The 16,630-nt window shown below is 40.3% G+C and overlaps 1 protein-coding gene across 1 annotated transcript in view; it reads right to left on the reverse strand.

Annotated features, from left to right (window-relative positions):
* The window catches only part of ryr2a (ryanodine receptor 2a (cardiac)), a gene marked incomplete in the record, with an annotated part of 281,993 nt that overhangs the window by 188,703 nt on the left and 76,660 nt on the right, over positions 1-16,630 (reverse strand). The window contains 6 exon segments of the mRNA XM_014340412.2: positions 5,537-5,658; positions 6,650-6,814; positions 6,957-7,113; positions 8,663-8,737; positions 10,436-10,532; positions 14,133-14,232. Coding sequence (XP_014195898.1) covers positions 5,537-5,658; positions 6,650-6,814; positions 6,957-7,113; positions 8,663-8,737; positions 10,436-10,532; positions 14,133-14,232 — 716 coding nt within the window.

Raw genomic sequence — 16,630 nt, forward strand, 5'->3', positions numbered from 1 at the left:
AGTTTCACGCGTGTTTTCCTTCTACCCTCCCGGGACACCTTCAGTTAAAATGAAGTTTATTTTCTCGTACTCCTGTGTGTGTTGGCTCTGCTTCTGGGTCCAGCTTGTGCGCTGAACTTCGGTTCATGACAAACATGGCCTTACAAACCCAGCAGTGAGATCTTAAGAGATCCAGCCTACGGCTCTTCAATGGGGTGTCACAGGGTCCCCGGGGGAAAAAAATTGTAAATGTAAAATAATAAAATAAATATTAGTCTGTAGCAATAACAAAGTATAACATAAATTATTCTGTAGCAATTACACAAGAATATCCAGTAATGTCCCTGCCTACAATTAAACACATTCACTTACCAAAAATCGGGGGCATCTGCTGTGGCAAATGGGTGCAAACCTTTTACCACAAATTTAATCATTGCTCAGTGACATTCGTCTATCCTGGCCTGAAAGGAGTAGTGATGGTAAATTTGATTCTTTTTACTGAATCGAGTTTTAATGAGTCACTCACCAAAGTGAATTGGATTTTTTGAGTCATTTGATTCACTGAGTCAGTTGACCAGAGAGTTCAAAAAATGTACATTTTCACTAAAACTTAATTTGTTTCTCTTTTCATGTAAATGCTACTGCTAAGATGAATGATTCTAAAAGAAAACAACTATTTTATAGAGCAAAAAAGAGTAAAAACATGTCTAGAATTAAGCAATTTCCTATCAAAATTGCTTAATAAACATTTATTTTGTTTATTTTTATTTTATTAGTATTTTCCTTAAATGTGTCAAATATATATTTTCTCATCTAAATGTCCACTGAGCTGTGAGCCAGGGGGCGGTAATGCACCTTAACATTGGTTGCCAACCAAGAAGAAGAAGAAGCTGTGAGCCAGGAGGGAGGGGGTGAGTGAGTGAGTGAGTGAGTGAGGGATTCGTTGGCTCTATGATTCAGCACAGGAGGGAGGGGGTTAGTTAATCCTGAGTGATTCGCTTACGCTGACGATTCAGCACAGGAGGGAGGGGGTGAGTGAGTCCTGAGTGATTCGCTTAGGTTTACGATTCAGCACAGGAGGGAGGGGGTGAGTAGCTCAAATGTGCTGTTAGCATGTTAGCAGAGCAATGCTACTGTGAACCGAGGAGCTATTGTCTTGATGTGAGCTTCTACTCAGGGTTTTTTCTTCCAGTTCAGAGCAGAAATGTTTTTGTTAAGATACTGGATGTTGTGTTTTTCTCCACAATTTTAATTATAAGCTAGATATATTACTGCTAACAGCAACAGGGATGAGTCAGTGAGTCAGTTGGGCTTGTGAATCATGATTCATGAGTCAGTAAAGTGATTCTCGAGTATTGAACGATTCGTTCATGATTCGTGCATCACTAGAAAGGAGATGCTACCGGTAGACTGCAGCGAGAACTGCCAGTCTGAGCCAGCCAGACTCTGTCTGTCTGTCACATCATGGTCACCTAAACGCACAGTAATGGCAGGTTTTGTAATAAGGCAGATCGCGCTAACATAATATGCACTGTTAGTTGATTATTTACCTGCCGCATTAACGGGAGAGGACGTGCAAACGTTACCGCTGCTGCTGGGTTGAGATTCACGAGTCCGGAGCGGAATTAAAAACACGACATTCAAGGTCATCACGTGTTTTGTGAGCAAATGCTTTTGCATATTCGTAGTGTTTCCTCCCTTAAATGAAATATCTACTTTGCAAGTATTGCAAGTTGCCCTGTTGTCATCCATTCTCGTAAAGTATAATCAAACTTTTGAGCGTTTGAGCCGCCGTGTTTCCTGCCAGATAAATGACGCTCCGCAACGAGGTGACGTCATTCGGGGCGACTGGAATCGATAAGGGTATCGTTTGCAAAAATGGCAAACAATTCCAAGGAATTGAAACAGTGGGAACCGGTTCTCAACAAGAACCAGTTTTCGATACCCATCCCTAGTTATAATTCACTTGAAAGCCTGAAATGAAAAAACTGTTCTGTTTGTTGTATCTGAATACTGTGGATTCTCTGTAAAAGAAAGCCTCAAATCAGAAGTACTTGACTCCCTGGTATAATTCTCAAACATGCACCTTAAAGCAAATAACTCATAAACAGGAGAGGGAATGGCGTCTCACTAATTTAGAAGATCATCATTCAGCCTGGAGAAATACTTTGTTGCTCTATTTTTTAAAAAGCCCTCTTTTAAAGCTAGAACATCTTACTATTCATCACTGATAGAAGAAAATAAGAACAACTCTAGGTTTCTCTTCAGCACTGTAGCCAGGCTGACAAAAAGTTAGAACTCTATTGGACCAAGAATTCCTTTAACCTTAACTATTAATGACTTCATCCATTATTTAGACTCTTTTTCTCCAATTGATCTTTTTGAGTTAACTTAAACAATTACTTCTTGTCTTTTAGACCCCATTCCTACAAGCCTCCTTTAAAAAGTCCTCCCACTTAATGCTTCAATCTTAAATATGATCAGCCTATCTCTATTCATGGACTATGCACCACAAGCCAAATGATCTTCTTGTGACAGTGGACTCATCTCTGTGCTTGTCCCTCTAGGCCTCAGTGCAGGGTTCAACACTGTCGACAATAATAATTTACTGTGATTCGAGCATGCTGTAAGTATTAAAGGTACTCCGCTGCAGTGGTTCGAATCATATCTATCTAATAGACTACAATTTGTTCATGGATATGGGGAGTCTTAATTACTTCCACAGAGCTAGCTTGATCTATCCATGACACCAGTAAACATGCACCAATTACTTAAAATGCAGTAATGTCCTGAAGACATAAAGACCTGGATGACCTCTAATTTTCTGCTTCTGAATCCAGATAAAACTTATGTTACTGTACTTGGGCCTAACAATCTAAGACACATGGTGTAACCAGATGGTAGTCACCACAGTAACCGAACCTTTTTCATTCAACTTGTAACTCACCAGTTTCAGAGGAAAGTTGTTTCTTAATCCACTTAACACAGTGTCCTATAAATCACTTAAGAATAAAAAAGGCATCAAACTCAAAAAATGACCCAGTATTATTTCTGTACATAACAGGCAACTAACAATTTTCAACTGTATGTTTGCAAAACAAATTTTGTGACATTTGGTTCCATTTCTTTAGTTGAATCTATGAAAAACGCCAAAGATCAGACAGTTTGACAGACATTAAATAGTGTTTTTGAACCAACAAGGCAATTTTAAAAGAGGTCTTAGCTGAAAACTTGACATATTTCAACATGGTGTGCAGTAAACCCTTAAAAAAACAGCTGCAGATGCAGTTGCTCAGGACGCTCTCTATAGTCCCTCTGTAGAACATGGTGAGAATGGATGATGGGAGATGGGCTTTTATCAGCTTCCACAGGAAGTAGAGACGCTGTTGGGCCTTCTTGGTTAAGGAGCTGGTGTTGAGGGACCAGGAGAGGTTCTCCGCCAGGTGGACACCAAGGAATATGGTGCTCTTGATGACCTCGGATCCATCGATGTTAAGAGGACAGTGATCTCTCTGTGCTCTCCTAAGGTCAACAATTATCTCTTTTGTTTTCTCCACATTCAGAGACAGGTTGTTGACTCTACACCAGTCCGTTAGCTGTCACACTTCCTCTCTGTATGCTGACTCGTCGCTCGTGCTGATGAGACCCATCACAGTCGTGTCATTGGCGAATTTGATGATGTGGTTCCAACTGTGCATTGCTGCACAGTGACATGTCAGCAGACGAAACAGCAGTGGGCTGGGCACACAGCTCTGAGGGGCTCCAGTGCTCAGTGTGGTGGTGTTGGAGATGGACTGTCTGAGGTCTCTCTGTCAGAAAGTCCAGGATCCAGTTGCAGAGGAGGGTGTTCAGGCCCAACAGGCTCAGTTTTCCAGTCAGGTGCTGAGGAATGATTGTGCTGAATGCTGAACTGAAATTTATGTACAGCATCCACACATATGTGTCTTTGTTTTCTAGTTGGGTGAGGGCGAGATATAGGGTGGTGGCGATGGCATCATCTGTTGATCAGGTGGGACAATAGGTGAACTGCAGTGGGTCCATTGTGGGTGGCAGCTGGGTCCTAATGTGCCTTATGACAAGTCTCTCGAAACACTTCATCATGATGGGTGTGAGTGCAACAGGACGGTAGTTATTGAGGCAGTACACTGAGGACTTCTTTGGCACAGGAACGATGGTGGTGGCTTTGAGGCACCTGTTTTGAAGGTGGAGTCTCGAGTCTTTAACAGCGCACGCACCTCTGCAGTGGTCCACATTTTCTGGTCTGGTATTATGATAGTGCTGAAGTCATTGACATGATCAATGCACTTGCAATGTTGCTGGTCACAGATGATGTGTACTCCTCCAAGTTGGTGCAATCGCCATTTGTAGCAGCCTCCCTGAACATGTCCCAGTCAGTGTGCTCAAAGCAGTCCTGAAGAGCAGAGAGAGCTCCAGCAGGCCAGGTTCTCACCTGTCTCAGAACCAGTTTGCAACGTCTGACGAGCGGTCTGTATGCCGGAATTAGCATAACAGACAAGTGGCCAGAATATGCAAGATGGGGGAGGGGCCTCGCTGGGTGCAGAATGAGAATGTTTGTGTAAACAAGATCGAAATACACTAATACACTAATCATGAGAGATTGTTGGATTGATTTTTACATCAGAGTGTAATGTGACCACATTTGCAGTCACATCACACTCTATGTTAGTGTTTTTCAAACATGAGCTTTCATTGTGCACATTTGGGCTACACATTATACATTACAGAGGGTGAGCAGTGTAATGTAGACTCCTCTGCCACCTGATGGCAGTGCTAGTGCAAACTCTACGACGCTACACAAATTTTCCATTTTCAAAGCAAAACATAAAGAAATGAGAGGTGGCTCAGGACTTTTGGACAGTACTCTATGTTAAGCCCTTAATTTGATTCTTATTTCCTAGTTTGGCCCTTTGTGAAAATGAATTTGTCACCACTGTCCTATAAATTTTTACAAATGAACTGAACTTTGTCATCTTATTGCACTTTTTCTCATTTGAATATGTTGTCTAAATGTGACAACAAATGTTGTATTTGGGAGTAATTGATATACGAATACAAAGTAAAACAGTTCACAGTTAAAACAGTTTCACAAAACCTTACCTGAGTTTCACAACTGAGGTAAGATTTGAAGTTAAAAAGTTATAGACCTTCTACATATTAATGTTATTCATGTTGGTGCTGTTTTGTTTTTTTTTTGTCTCCTGTTCTCATGCTGTCCTACCATGGAAGCACAGCATGAGTAGAGGTCTCTTTTTTTCCTCTTGTACTTTCCCATTGTAGTGTACATTTCAGTGTTTTTCTGTAACGCTACCGATCTCTGACTTGTATCCCCATGTAATGTCTGTGTTGTGTGTGTAAGATCGGGGGGGGGTGTCCCATTTCACTGCAGGGCAACCTGCATGTGGCGAATGAAGCTTTGATTGATTGATTGATTGATTGTTATTCAACCCAGTGATTTCCATTTTTCTCTTTATAATGATGCCACAGTAACTTACAGGCAAGTGTAACGTGCATACTTGAAAATCACTACTCGCTGCACCTGATGAAGCAGTTGAACAGGAAGACAGTACTGCGGATGACCCTTGCAGTGCGGCTCTCTTCGTGCTGTGATCGCGATAGTGTCAGCCCATCGTCCATGTGCCCCTCATGGTGCATGATTGCCTAAATAAGAAACAAAGTTTCTCCAGGTTCAGCAGATTCAGAAATGTATTAAGATTGCTCAGTAACAGAGGAAGTTGCTTTGCACTTGATGGGTGATGCATTGATTGGATACATGAGGAATCTTCAGAATATTTATAGGAAATTTGCACAAAAACAGTTCCATTAGTGAAAAAAGTAAAGTCTTTTACAGCATCCAGCAGCTTTTAGAATTAGTGACAGTTCTTTCATTTTCACTAACTATTGCCACAGAGACCCGGACTAATATGTTAAACATATAAATACTTATATGTTGTTATTATATGTTGTTAATTTTTCAAGGTTTCCCTCTGCGTTGGCTGTCAGTGGAACAATGTCAACAATGTTTCTTGATGGTATGACACAAGAATCAGAATGATTTCTGAAGTGCAGAGGTGTCTACTCTGCACAGATTCAGCCAAATACCACAAAACTGCTTGTACAGCAGAGTAAATGGCTAATGGCCAAACACATACTGCAAAGGCAACCCAAGAAAGAAGAAGACAAAGATAGATATTCTTCATTGGTCAAGTCAGTCACCAAGTCAGCTTCATTTGCAGTTAGTGAAAGACCCACAAATATTTTCATTACAATGGTGTTAATAAATTAAGCCTGAAATTTTCACTTCAATTACATTTGAAATGTTTGATTTAAAATCTAATGTGGTTGTGTACAAAAAGTAAAAACTAATAACATTTAAAAATGGTGTCATTTTCCAAATAATGCAGCAGATTCAAAGTATCTGAGGTAAATCCAACGCTATTGGGTCAATGAAAACACAGCTCATCCCCCTTTTTAATTGAAAAACTTTTCCCCATTCTGACTGTGCAAGAAGTGCATGAATTTTACATTCATCTTAATTTTACGTTAACTCTAGCATAATGAAAGTCCACAACCTCACCATGGACCATATTTACAGACACAAGTATTTATAAAGTTGTAATAGGTGAAGTTATGGTTTGGTGCGGTATGGTACCTTTCTCTGTACTCCACCCATGCGTGCACACTTGGCATCAACAGTCTGGTAAGTAAGCCACAGACAGGTGTCAACATGTTGAATGTAACACACAGAGTCACCATACTTTATGTCAGGAGTCCCCATCCCATCCACGTCCTTCCTCACACCCAGGTCCAGCTTTTCCTGAAGGAGAAACAAAGAGGAAAATTCACTTAGACAAGTGAGCCTATAAAAACACAGAGAATTTCCTTCATTCAAAACACAATGATTTCATAGATTATGGCCTTCACAGATAGCACTGCTACTAATGTCACTAACTCTATACCTTGGAAGACCTGAAGCAGAAGGCTGTAGACTTGACATCAGCTTTCTCTTTGTCCATCAGCAACAGAGACTTGTCTTCTACCATGCTCAGATACTTCCCTGTGGTCACATGTCTCAGTCTGAATGGCTGACCCCAACGGATATGACTCCCACTCCACCTGGACATATTGACAGAAATCCAAAAAAAGTCAAGGAACCTGACTGATTTAATAGTGCATGTTATGAGGAATTAGACATACAGAACATCAATGGTTTCAGTGCCTTTAAACCTGCATTATACAGTATTATTTAGTCATTGAACCATAGATCCAATTACTAAATATAACATATAATGTAAACATTTCTTTTTGTACATACATATACATATGTTGAAATAAATTATTACATTTCCAACATGTCAGTGGTTAAAGTTGCCACTGTGAGTGACAGGTGTCCCCACACACCTGCTTGTCCACCACTGTGGACAGTTTCTTAGCCATCACCAGTTTGTCTGTATCTGGAAGACCCACAGGATCTGGGATGATCCCTTTTTGACCTCTGGACTTCCAGGCCACATTCAGCACAGATGTTCCTGGATACGATGCCAGCCACTTTTATGGCATTATGGCGTTCCATGTATGTCCTGCCTGCTAGCATCTTGCACCCTGCAGTCATGTGTTGGATTGTCTGAGGGGCATCTTTGCATAGCCTGCACATGCGTATCATTTAAGTTCATATGTGTGCAAAGGCAGACCAGTGAATACTTTTGGCAAAGTCTTCCCTGCCATTCTTGAGTTCCTCATACACTACCACAGTTTCTCACTTAGCTCCTTATCATATGCTTTGTCTGGATCCACAAAGAGAAGGTGTAATTCCATCTGACCTTCTCCACACTTCTCTATCTACACTCTCAAAGCTAATATCCCATCTGTAGTGCTCTTTCTCAGCTTGCAACCATATTGCTGCTCACTGATCATCACCTTTCTTCTTAACCTAGTTTCAACAGCTCTTTCACATGCATTCATCTTATGGCTCACCAGTATATCCTCTCACTCTGCAAAACTGTGTTTAACAGTCTGGTTAAAAAGTTTACTTCCCTCTCTCCTACACGTCTCCATGCTGACACAGGTATGTCATCTGAATCAACTGCCCTCACTCCCTCCTTTCTAAGCCTCTGCACTTCCTGATTCACTAACTGTCCTCAATCCATCTCTCTCTCTCTTATTTTCTACATTCATCAGTTCCTTAAATACTGTTTTCATCTTCTCAACACAGCCTCTTCACTTGTTAACATGTTTCTATCTAACCTGCTGCACACCGCTTCCAGCTCAATCTCTCCGCCTGACGCAGCTATCACAACTTTCCTTTGTCTTCCTTTATCGTGTCTTGTGACTGACACTAGTATTACATTGGGTTTTGTATGTGTTTTACATGTGTTTTTATTTTGCATTAACCTGTTTGTAAACGTATGCAGAGCACATGGACAGGGATAGCTCAGTAGGTAGAGTGGTGGCCCCATGATCGGAAGGTCGGTGGTTCGACTCCACTGAACGGCTACCCTGAGGTACCCCTGAGCAAGGTACCGTCCCTACACACTGCTCCCCGGGCGCTGCATTGGTGGCTGCCCACTGCTTCACTGGGTGAATGGGTTAAATGCAGAGGAACTATTTCCCTACGGGGACTAACATGCACACTTTACACCTTTACATGTATGTTGTTTATACTCACACGACTCGCAGTGTCTCCAGCCTCCACAGTGACCTGGCATGACAGGACACGGCTCCGCCTTCGTAATGCACTGTCCTGGAGAAACGAATGACAGAATTGCAAATCTGTTTTAACAAATCTCCCAACAGTGCTGTTATATTTGCAAAGAAGATTCATAAGTATTTAACCTGATTATACAGTCTCATAATAAACCCCAGCAGTTAGTCAGATGGGAGCACAGTCACTTTGAGCCTCATTGTTTAACAGCTTGGCAGTCTCCTTTGGGAACTTCTTAAAACTATAATTGTTAATAGTCTTATTCATCTCAGTCAAAGCTCTCTGTCAGTAAAGGGACTTGTTACATTCTGTCCCTCCAAGCAGAACCAGACAAACTGAATTATTATATGTGTAATATTATTATATATGGCCCCAACTGGTGGGTAAAGAAAGCTGAAGGTAGGCAGAACAAAAAATGTTGACTGGAGAGGCGTCTTTTGAAATAAGACTTGGAAACTACGTGTGTTCTTTTAGAGCCGTCCAGTGGGATATAGCACAGCATTAGTTCAGCTTACCATCATCCCTATATAATGGCCCAGTCACGCTAGACTACTGGGAGAAAAATAGTGGCTTCCCAGCATCGATTTGGGTTTTTGTTTTTCTGTTTGTTCCAGTCATTCCAACTGCTTGCCCAGAGGTTAAGCATGCAACAACCTCAACCTCTGTGACCACTTTCACTCACAAGGTAGTTGCACTGGTGGATCTGTGGAGCTTGGACTGACTGCAATCACTTCCACACAGGTTGGTAAAACCTTGAAAATATCTGCTGTCCATTGTATAAACACAGATTACCAACATGATGCAGTCAGTCTGAGTCTCTGCTGATGAGCACAACTCAACAACTATTTCACAATTGGTGAAGGAATTTTTTAATTTCTGCTTCCAAACTAAAGCTTTTGCCTGGACTTTGAATGTACAGTGCTGTCTACATTTTCTTAGACTTACATGTTTCAAATAATCAAACGGTTTTAATATTAGACAACGATAACTTTATATTGTTTCTCTTGTAAATAAATTCACTTAACTACATATGCTAATGTAATAAATGTATAAGACTATATACTTATACAACTTTTGTTATAAAGAACTTAGTTAGTGATCATAGTTATAAATAGAAAGCCCAGAGTATTTTATGAGACTGATTAAACGAATAAATTATCAAAATTTCCCATTAATTACAATCCCCAAATTACTTTTTAATGGATTGAGATCATATTAATTGTTTGATCTATTTCCCTCATTTTTTTTATTCATAAATAATATACAGAGTCATCATATTATTTATTGGTGCAAATGAAACCTATTAATATTGGCAGTGAGTCTTAATCCCTACATTCCTTATGTAATCCCTCTTCTTTAGCTTCCTTATGTTTTCTAAGTGTTGATCCTTGTAAATATAGAGTTAGAAATTTCAACTATATTGGAACAACACTGTACAGCCATTGACAGTATGCTAAATTGGGGTAATGTGTGCATTTCTCTTTTTTCTCCTCTTGATCCAGCTGTTTCTGAGAAGCTGCACTTTGGGCACCGGTTCAGCTCACTGAGCCAAGCAGGCAACCATACGCCACACGGCTGAGAGTGGGTTTGAATCCACTCTGACTCTCTCTCTTGCACAGACAGCATCATAGCATATGTCATCTCAAGGTAACTTATACAGGAAGGTTAAGACTCTGTGTGTGTGTGCGTAAACTGAATTATTTCAGAGCAGTAGCAGCACTAAGCATTGCACCTTACCGCCTTTGCTCATCTCCATGCTCCCCAGAAGGAACTGTTAGGCACTCGTCCATGTGACCGTGAAGTAGGCGCAGAACATCTCCTCCAATAAGGAAACCTAAAAGAAAGCAAAGGGTGAGGATTTTTGTTTTTTTATTAAATGAATGGAGATAAAAGAGGCAGATAGGAGGGCAGATCAGGGGGTGAAACTTGATACATAATTCTCCAGAGAAATGACAAAAAAGCAGCAGTACACCTGCTATCTTGCATGCGTTGCTATTTTTGAAACTCATTTGAGTATTCGGATGAACCTGACGTGGGAAGGCAGCAACTGATCTTTATATTTCTGAAACACCCCTGTTCAGATATATAAAGATCAGTAGAAATACTTGTCCAAATGAAAAACAGCTATGTTTCAAACAATGGCACTCAAAACATCAAGTGAGTCATGAACTATTTCTGGACGTCCCACAAAAATGAGAATTTGGTTGCAGATACAAAATTGTGAAAAGCTCCACAGCATTTTGTATAGAGGTGTTATACTGAACAAAGATGAGTGACGTTACTGCACCCTACTTGGTAAAATCTAGACAGAGAGAATTATTAAGAAAGGTATACAGTCTGTTTGTGGATCTACACAGTAATAGATGTAATAGAGGTCAGCAAGCATCTTGTTCCAAAGAACAGGACCACAATAACAGAAAGCACTCTCAGCAGACTGAGATCTGATTCTGGGAACAGTTAAAAGATCTGAACCTGATGACCTGAGAGGTCTGACTGGGCTGTACAGGGAGTGCAGAATTATTAGGCAAGTTGTATTTTTGAGGAATAATTTTATTATTGAACAACAACCATGTTCTCAATGAACCCAAAAAACTCATTAATATCAAAGCTGAATGTTTTTGGAAGTAGTTTTTAGTTTGTTTTTAGTTTTAGCTATTTTAGGGGGATATCTGTGTGTGCAGGTGACTATTACTGTGCATAATTATTAGGCAACTTAACAAAAAACAAATATATACCCATTTCAATGATTTATTTGTACCAGTGAAACCAATATAACATCTCCACATTCACAAATATACATTTCTGACATTCAAAAACAAAACAAAAACAAATCAGCGACCAATATAGCCACCTTTCTTTGCAAGGACACTCAAAAGCCTGCCATCCATGGATTCTGTCAGTGTTTTGATCTGTTCACCATCAACATTGCGTGCAGCAGCAACCACAGCCTCCCAGACACTGTTCAGAGAGGTGTACTGTTTTCCCTCCTTGTAAATCTCACATTTGATGATGGACCACAGGTTCTCAATGGGGTTCAGATCAGGTGAACAAGGAGGCCATGTCATTAGTTTTTCTTCTTTTATACCCTTTCTTGCCAGCCACGCTGTGGAGTACTTGGACGCTTCTTGCGACCCTGTTGACTATCTTGAATGAAACGCTTGATTGTTCGATGATCACGCTTCAGAAGCTTTGCAATTTTGAGACTGCTGCATCCCTCTGCAAGATATCTCACTATTTTTGACTTTTCTGAGCCTGTCAAGTCCTTCTTTTGACCCATTTTGCCAAAGGAAAGGAAGCTGCCTAATAATTATGCACACCTGATATAGGGTGTTGATGTCATTAGACCACACCCCTTCTCATTACAGAGATGCACATCACCTAATATGCTTTCGAGTCTATACAGCTTGGAGTAAGACAACATGCATGAAGAGGATGATGTGGACAAAATACTCATTTGCCTAATAATTCTGCACTCCCTGTAGACAGTGAGCAAATCAGAGATGTACTGGGGCGGGGGGACTAATAGAACTAATAGAAGAATTTTAAAGGTAATTCTATATTGCCCTGGAGCCAAATGAATAGAACTGAATGAGCTGAAGACGTCCTACTAATGATTTGGGGAGTGCTGCAAACAGAGCATTGTGATAAGCTATTCTAATAATCTCACCAGTAGCTGCCTCGTCCTGAGCCCGGTTCTTCCTGTTAAAAGGGAGTTTTTCATTCAGATTGTCACCAAGTGCTTGCTCACAGGGGGTCATCTGCTTGTTGGGGCTTTCTCTGTAATATTGTAAGTTCTTTACCTCAAAATATAAAACTCCTTGAGGCAGCTGGTGTTATGATTTGGTGCTTTATAAATAAAGCTCAATTGAATTGAACTAGAACTAATCTACTCAATATGAACAGGATCCACTTTCTCAGTGTCATTTTGAAGATAACAACCCATGTTCCTCTCTGGAGCATCCATTGGAGTGTGAATGTCAGACAGCAGAAAGAAAAAAGTGCTTGTTTTAGGCATGTTGTATAAATAACTATGAGTATGTAAATTAGAAAAGCGTTACAGAAGAACCAGTCCATTTACGATTAAATAAACCAATTAGGTTGTCATGGTCAACAGTGTTGAAAGCAGCAGAGACATCAGGAAGAACTGAAACTCTCTGTGAATCACTGTTGATCCTCCTGTTCATCAGTAATAACGGTTTAGTAAGAGCTGTTTCTGTGTTATGATGAGCTCTGAATCATGACTGCTACTTATCATTAAGACTGTGAGTTGAAACGATTTTCCAAATACTTTGCTGAGGAGTAAAAGATTAGACATAGGTCTGTAATTATTAATTACCAATAGATTACAGTACCAATAGATTACAGTACATATAAGTGACACGGGGAACCTGCCAGACTGTAGAGAGCTGTTGATAATATTTACTAAATGGTTTATAAAAAGTGAGATGCAGATCTGAACAGTTTGGTGGGGACGGGGTAAAGTAAAGAAGGTTTGCTGAAGATTTGCCAAATAGAAGGCCACGTTTTAAACTGCAGGGTGTGACACGGATCGACGGGGTTTAATGTGAACAACATCACAGGGTCTTTGAGGTCTGCTGACTTCCTGTTGGTGACTGATCCATTGTTATTGCTTTAACATGAGCAGAGTAAGTAATATACTGATGTATTAGTAACTGTAGATGTTGAGGAGTTATGTGATCATGAGGTCCCAATATGGGAATTATAGGAATAATGTTTTTATCCTTACTAATTGCACATCCTCTACAGAGGCAGTAACAGTACAGTATGATAAAACGCGCACCTCTATGTTGACCATTTATATTTAATTAGTGTAATATAGAGGGATATTTATAATGAGAGCTATTTGTATCTATTAGAGTCATGTTGTTATCATTTCCAACTTGTAATATATTGTTTTATTTAGTTGCTGTTCTTACAGTCTTGGAGCAACTGTGACTACATAATTGGACAGCGGTCGTCCAGGTAATATCCCGCAGCTATATGGTGGAAATAAAGCATTTTGACTCTTGCTATTGACGTCTGTTTAAGAATGTAAGTAAAAACTTCTTAAGTTGTTGAAAAGATGACAATATTTGTTTTCAGTGCAGCTAAACTTTAATAAACTGTCTTCTACAGAAAAACCTGATAAGTCCAACTATGACAGGCTCGTATATAAGCCGACTGTTACAATACATGAACTGTGCATGGATGGGGTTTATGCTATATACTTGTCCCTTTTTTGAGAATACCGATTATTTAAGGGTCAGATTATTGTTCAATTTATTTTTGGTTGTTGTTATATATATTTTATATTTTATATTCTTGGTGTTTATTTACTTTATTATTGCCCAGAATAAACACGTATATTTGTGAACAAAGGTAAAACTGCAAAAAAGGAAGAAAAAAGAAGGGAGAGAGAAAGAGATAAGGATACCTTGTGCTACTTCACTCCCAGAACAGATGGGAGCCACACTCCACAGTGTCTGCTGGAAGGCTGCATCGACATGGAGACTGCCATTACCATAGGACAGGTGCTACAGGAAACAGACGTGAGTCATGTTTGAACTATTTACTGACACAGCACACTGAAATATATACAGAAAGTGTTTCCAAATCAGAAACACCAGTTAGACAGTAGGAAAAGCAAATCAGTCCTGATGCATGAGATTATGTGATTATTCAGATACTTTCACAGTACAGGATTAGAGGTACAGTTTTATATTCTATAAAGTAAGTGTTTTAAATATATAGAGAGGGAAAAGGAAAGCAGAGCCAATGCAGAGCAAGATGCTGCAGAATGATTTCGGGAAATTAGGGCCGAGTCACACAGGCATAGAGACTCTTCAGCTTTCATCTGGCACCCACGGGTCCCAAAGGAAACATTTATTTCCCAACTGTGTTGAGATTTGTGACATGATCACATTATTTGTGCAGATTTCTCAGTTGTCATATCATATTACAATCCAATCTATAACTTTAATAATAAATGATGAATATAACAAATACTATACATTTAATAAATAATTATAATATAACTAACCAAGTAGTTTTGTTGCCTAAACCTCAAAAAAGACCCAATAAAATAGTGAATAAAATTGGAAAGTATTTGCAGTCTCTTGTGATTGTATGCCAACGCCACACAACCTTGTACTCTTTATAAAACTAGTGTTATAAACACCAGTTACATCTTTACAATAACTGTGCAGATAACGGTCTGTAAACCAGTTATTAACCAGAGTATAAACACTGTTATCTTATTGTTTTTCTACAGTAAATGTATTTATAAAGGTGCTACTGACATGAAATTATCACCAGATGTTGGCAACAACCCATCCAATACAAAGATGCAAAGAAGATGTCCATGAATCTTCTTTAGATCAATAGAAAGGAAGGCGCCTGTGTGTTTGGCATGCCGTCTATCGCTCTCTTCTGTTTGTTTTATTTTATTGTTTTTAGTCAATTTTGTGCAACATGTCAGCCCTACATTGTTTTATGATCGCCAGACATTATTGGAAATAGGCTTATCTACCCAAGCTTTAGCTTGGTTTGGAAATGACAACCAAGGCTTTCTGCCTCCTGATTTGGAAGTAACACCACCTCACTGGCGCTCCTTACCATTGCCACTGGATGTGCGGAAGCGACGCAGGAGACGAGGTAACCGTGGAGGTCGCCTTGTCAAACTGAGACTCAGGATCTCTTGTTTTCCTCATGAGCTTCGCTCAATTTGTCGATCCTGCTCGCAACTCTTGGTGCCGTTGCGTGCTTTGGACCCGGTGGACTCCTGCTTGGTTCCTGTTGTGGGATCTCTCGAGAAGGGTTCTGCAAAACCCTCTCCTCTCCGACATCTGCGTTGGCGTGGAGTGGACTGAACAAACCTCCGACCTGTGGATCTGGTTGTTACCGCCTCGGAAGCTCCCGAGCAAATTCCTCTCAGGTTGGGTTTAATTAACGCCAGATCGGTGGCAAATAAGACATTCATTTTGAAGGAATTTTTCTCTTCCCATGCGCTGGATTTTCTCTGCTTGACTGAAACTTGGATTCCACCCGGTGAGTTAAGTGTCTTTTCTGAATTACTGCCGGCTGGTTGTGCCTTCTTTAGTGTTCCGAGAGTTTCTGGTCGCGGAGGAGGGCTAGCTGTTGTTTTTAAGGCACATCTTGACTTTAAGCAGCTATCCCCATCGACACTTCACACCAGTTTTGAACTCTGTTTGTGCGAACTGGGCCACTCGTCTTCACTGTTGTGTGGGATTGTTTATCGGCCCCCAAAATATAATAAGGAGTTTTTATCCGAGTTCTCAGAGTTTCTTGCTGACTGTGCATCACGGTATAACCAGATCCTTTTACTTGGTGATTTTAATATACACGTCTGCTGCCCGGGGAAGCCCCTGGCTAAGAACTTTCTGGACTTATTGAACTCTTTTAACTTCGTTCAGTCTGTTAAAGGTGCCACTCAAGAACGTGGTCACACACTGGACTTGGTTTTATCACATGGTTTATCTGTCCATAACGTACTCGTCGAGGATGCAGTGTTCTCTGACCATATGCCTATTTTATGTGATATTGTTCTTTTTAATCCTGTTCTTAAGCGTGCTGTACCTGCTCGATGTTATCGTGCTTTTGGCTCAGATACTGCCGAGCGGTTTTCCATATTGTTTGACCAATTTATTTCTTATCGACCTGAGTTGTCCACCTCAGATGGATTAGTTTGGACTTGTTTGGATTCTGCTTGTAAATCTGTCCTTGACGCTGTCGCTCCTTTTATATTCAGACAATGCAAGCCAAAGGCTAGTCCTTGGCTAACTGATTTTACCAGAGCCGCTAGAAAAGAATGTAGAAGATGTGAAAGACGGTGGAAAAAAGATAGGCTGTGCGTCTCTATGGAAGCTCTTAAGACTAGCTGGAAAGTCTATCAGGGAGCAGTAAAGGCTGCCA

The sequence above is a fragment of the Haplochromis burtoni genome, unplaced genomic scaffold (assembly GCF_018398535.1).
Source record: "Haplochromis burtoni strain Fernald_Lab_line unplaced genomic scaffold, NCSU_Asbu1 Contig_367, whole genome shotgun sequence".
NCBI classification, from domain to species: Eukaryota; Metazoa; Chordata; class Actinopteri; order Cichliformes; family Cichlidae; genus Haplochromis; species Haplochromis burtoni.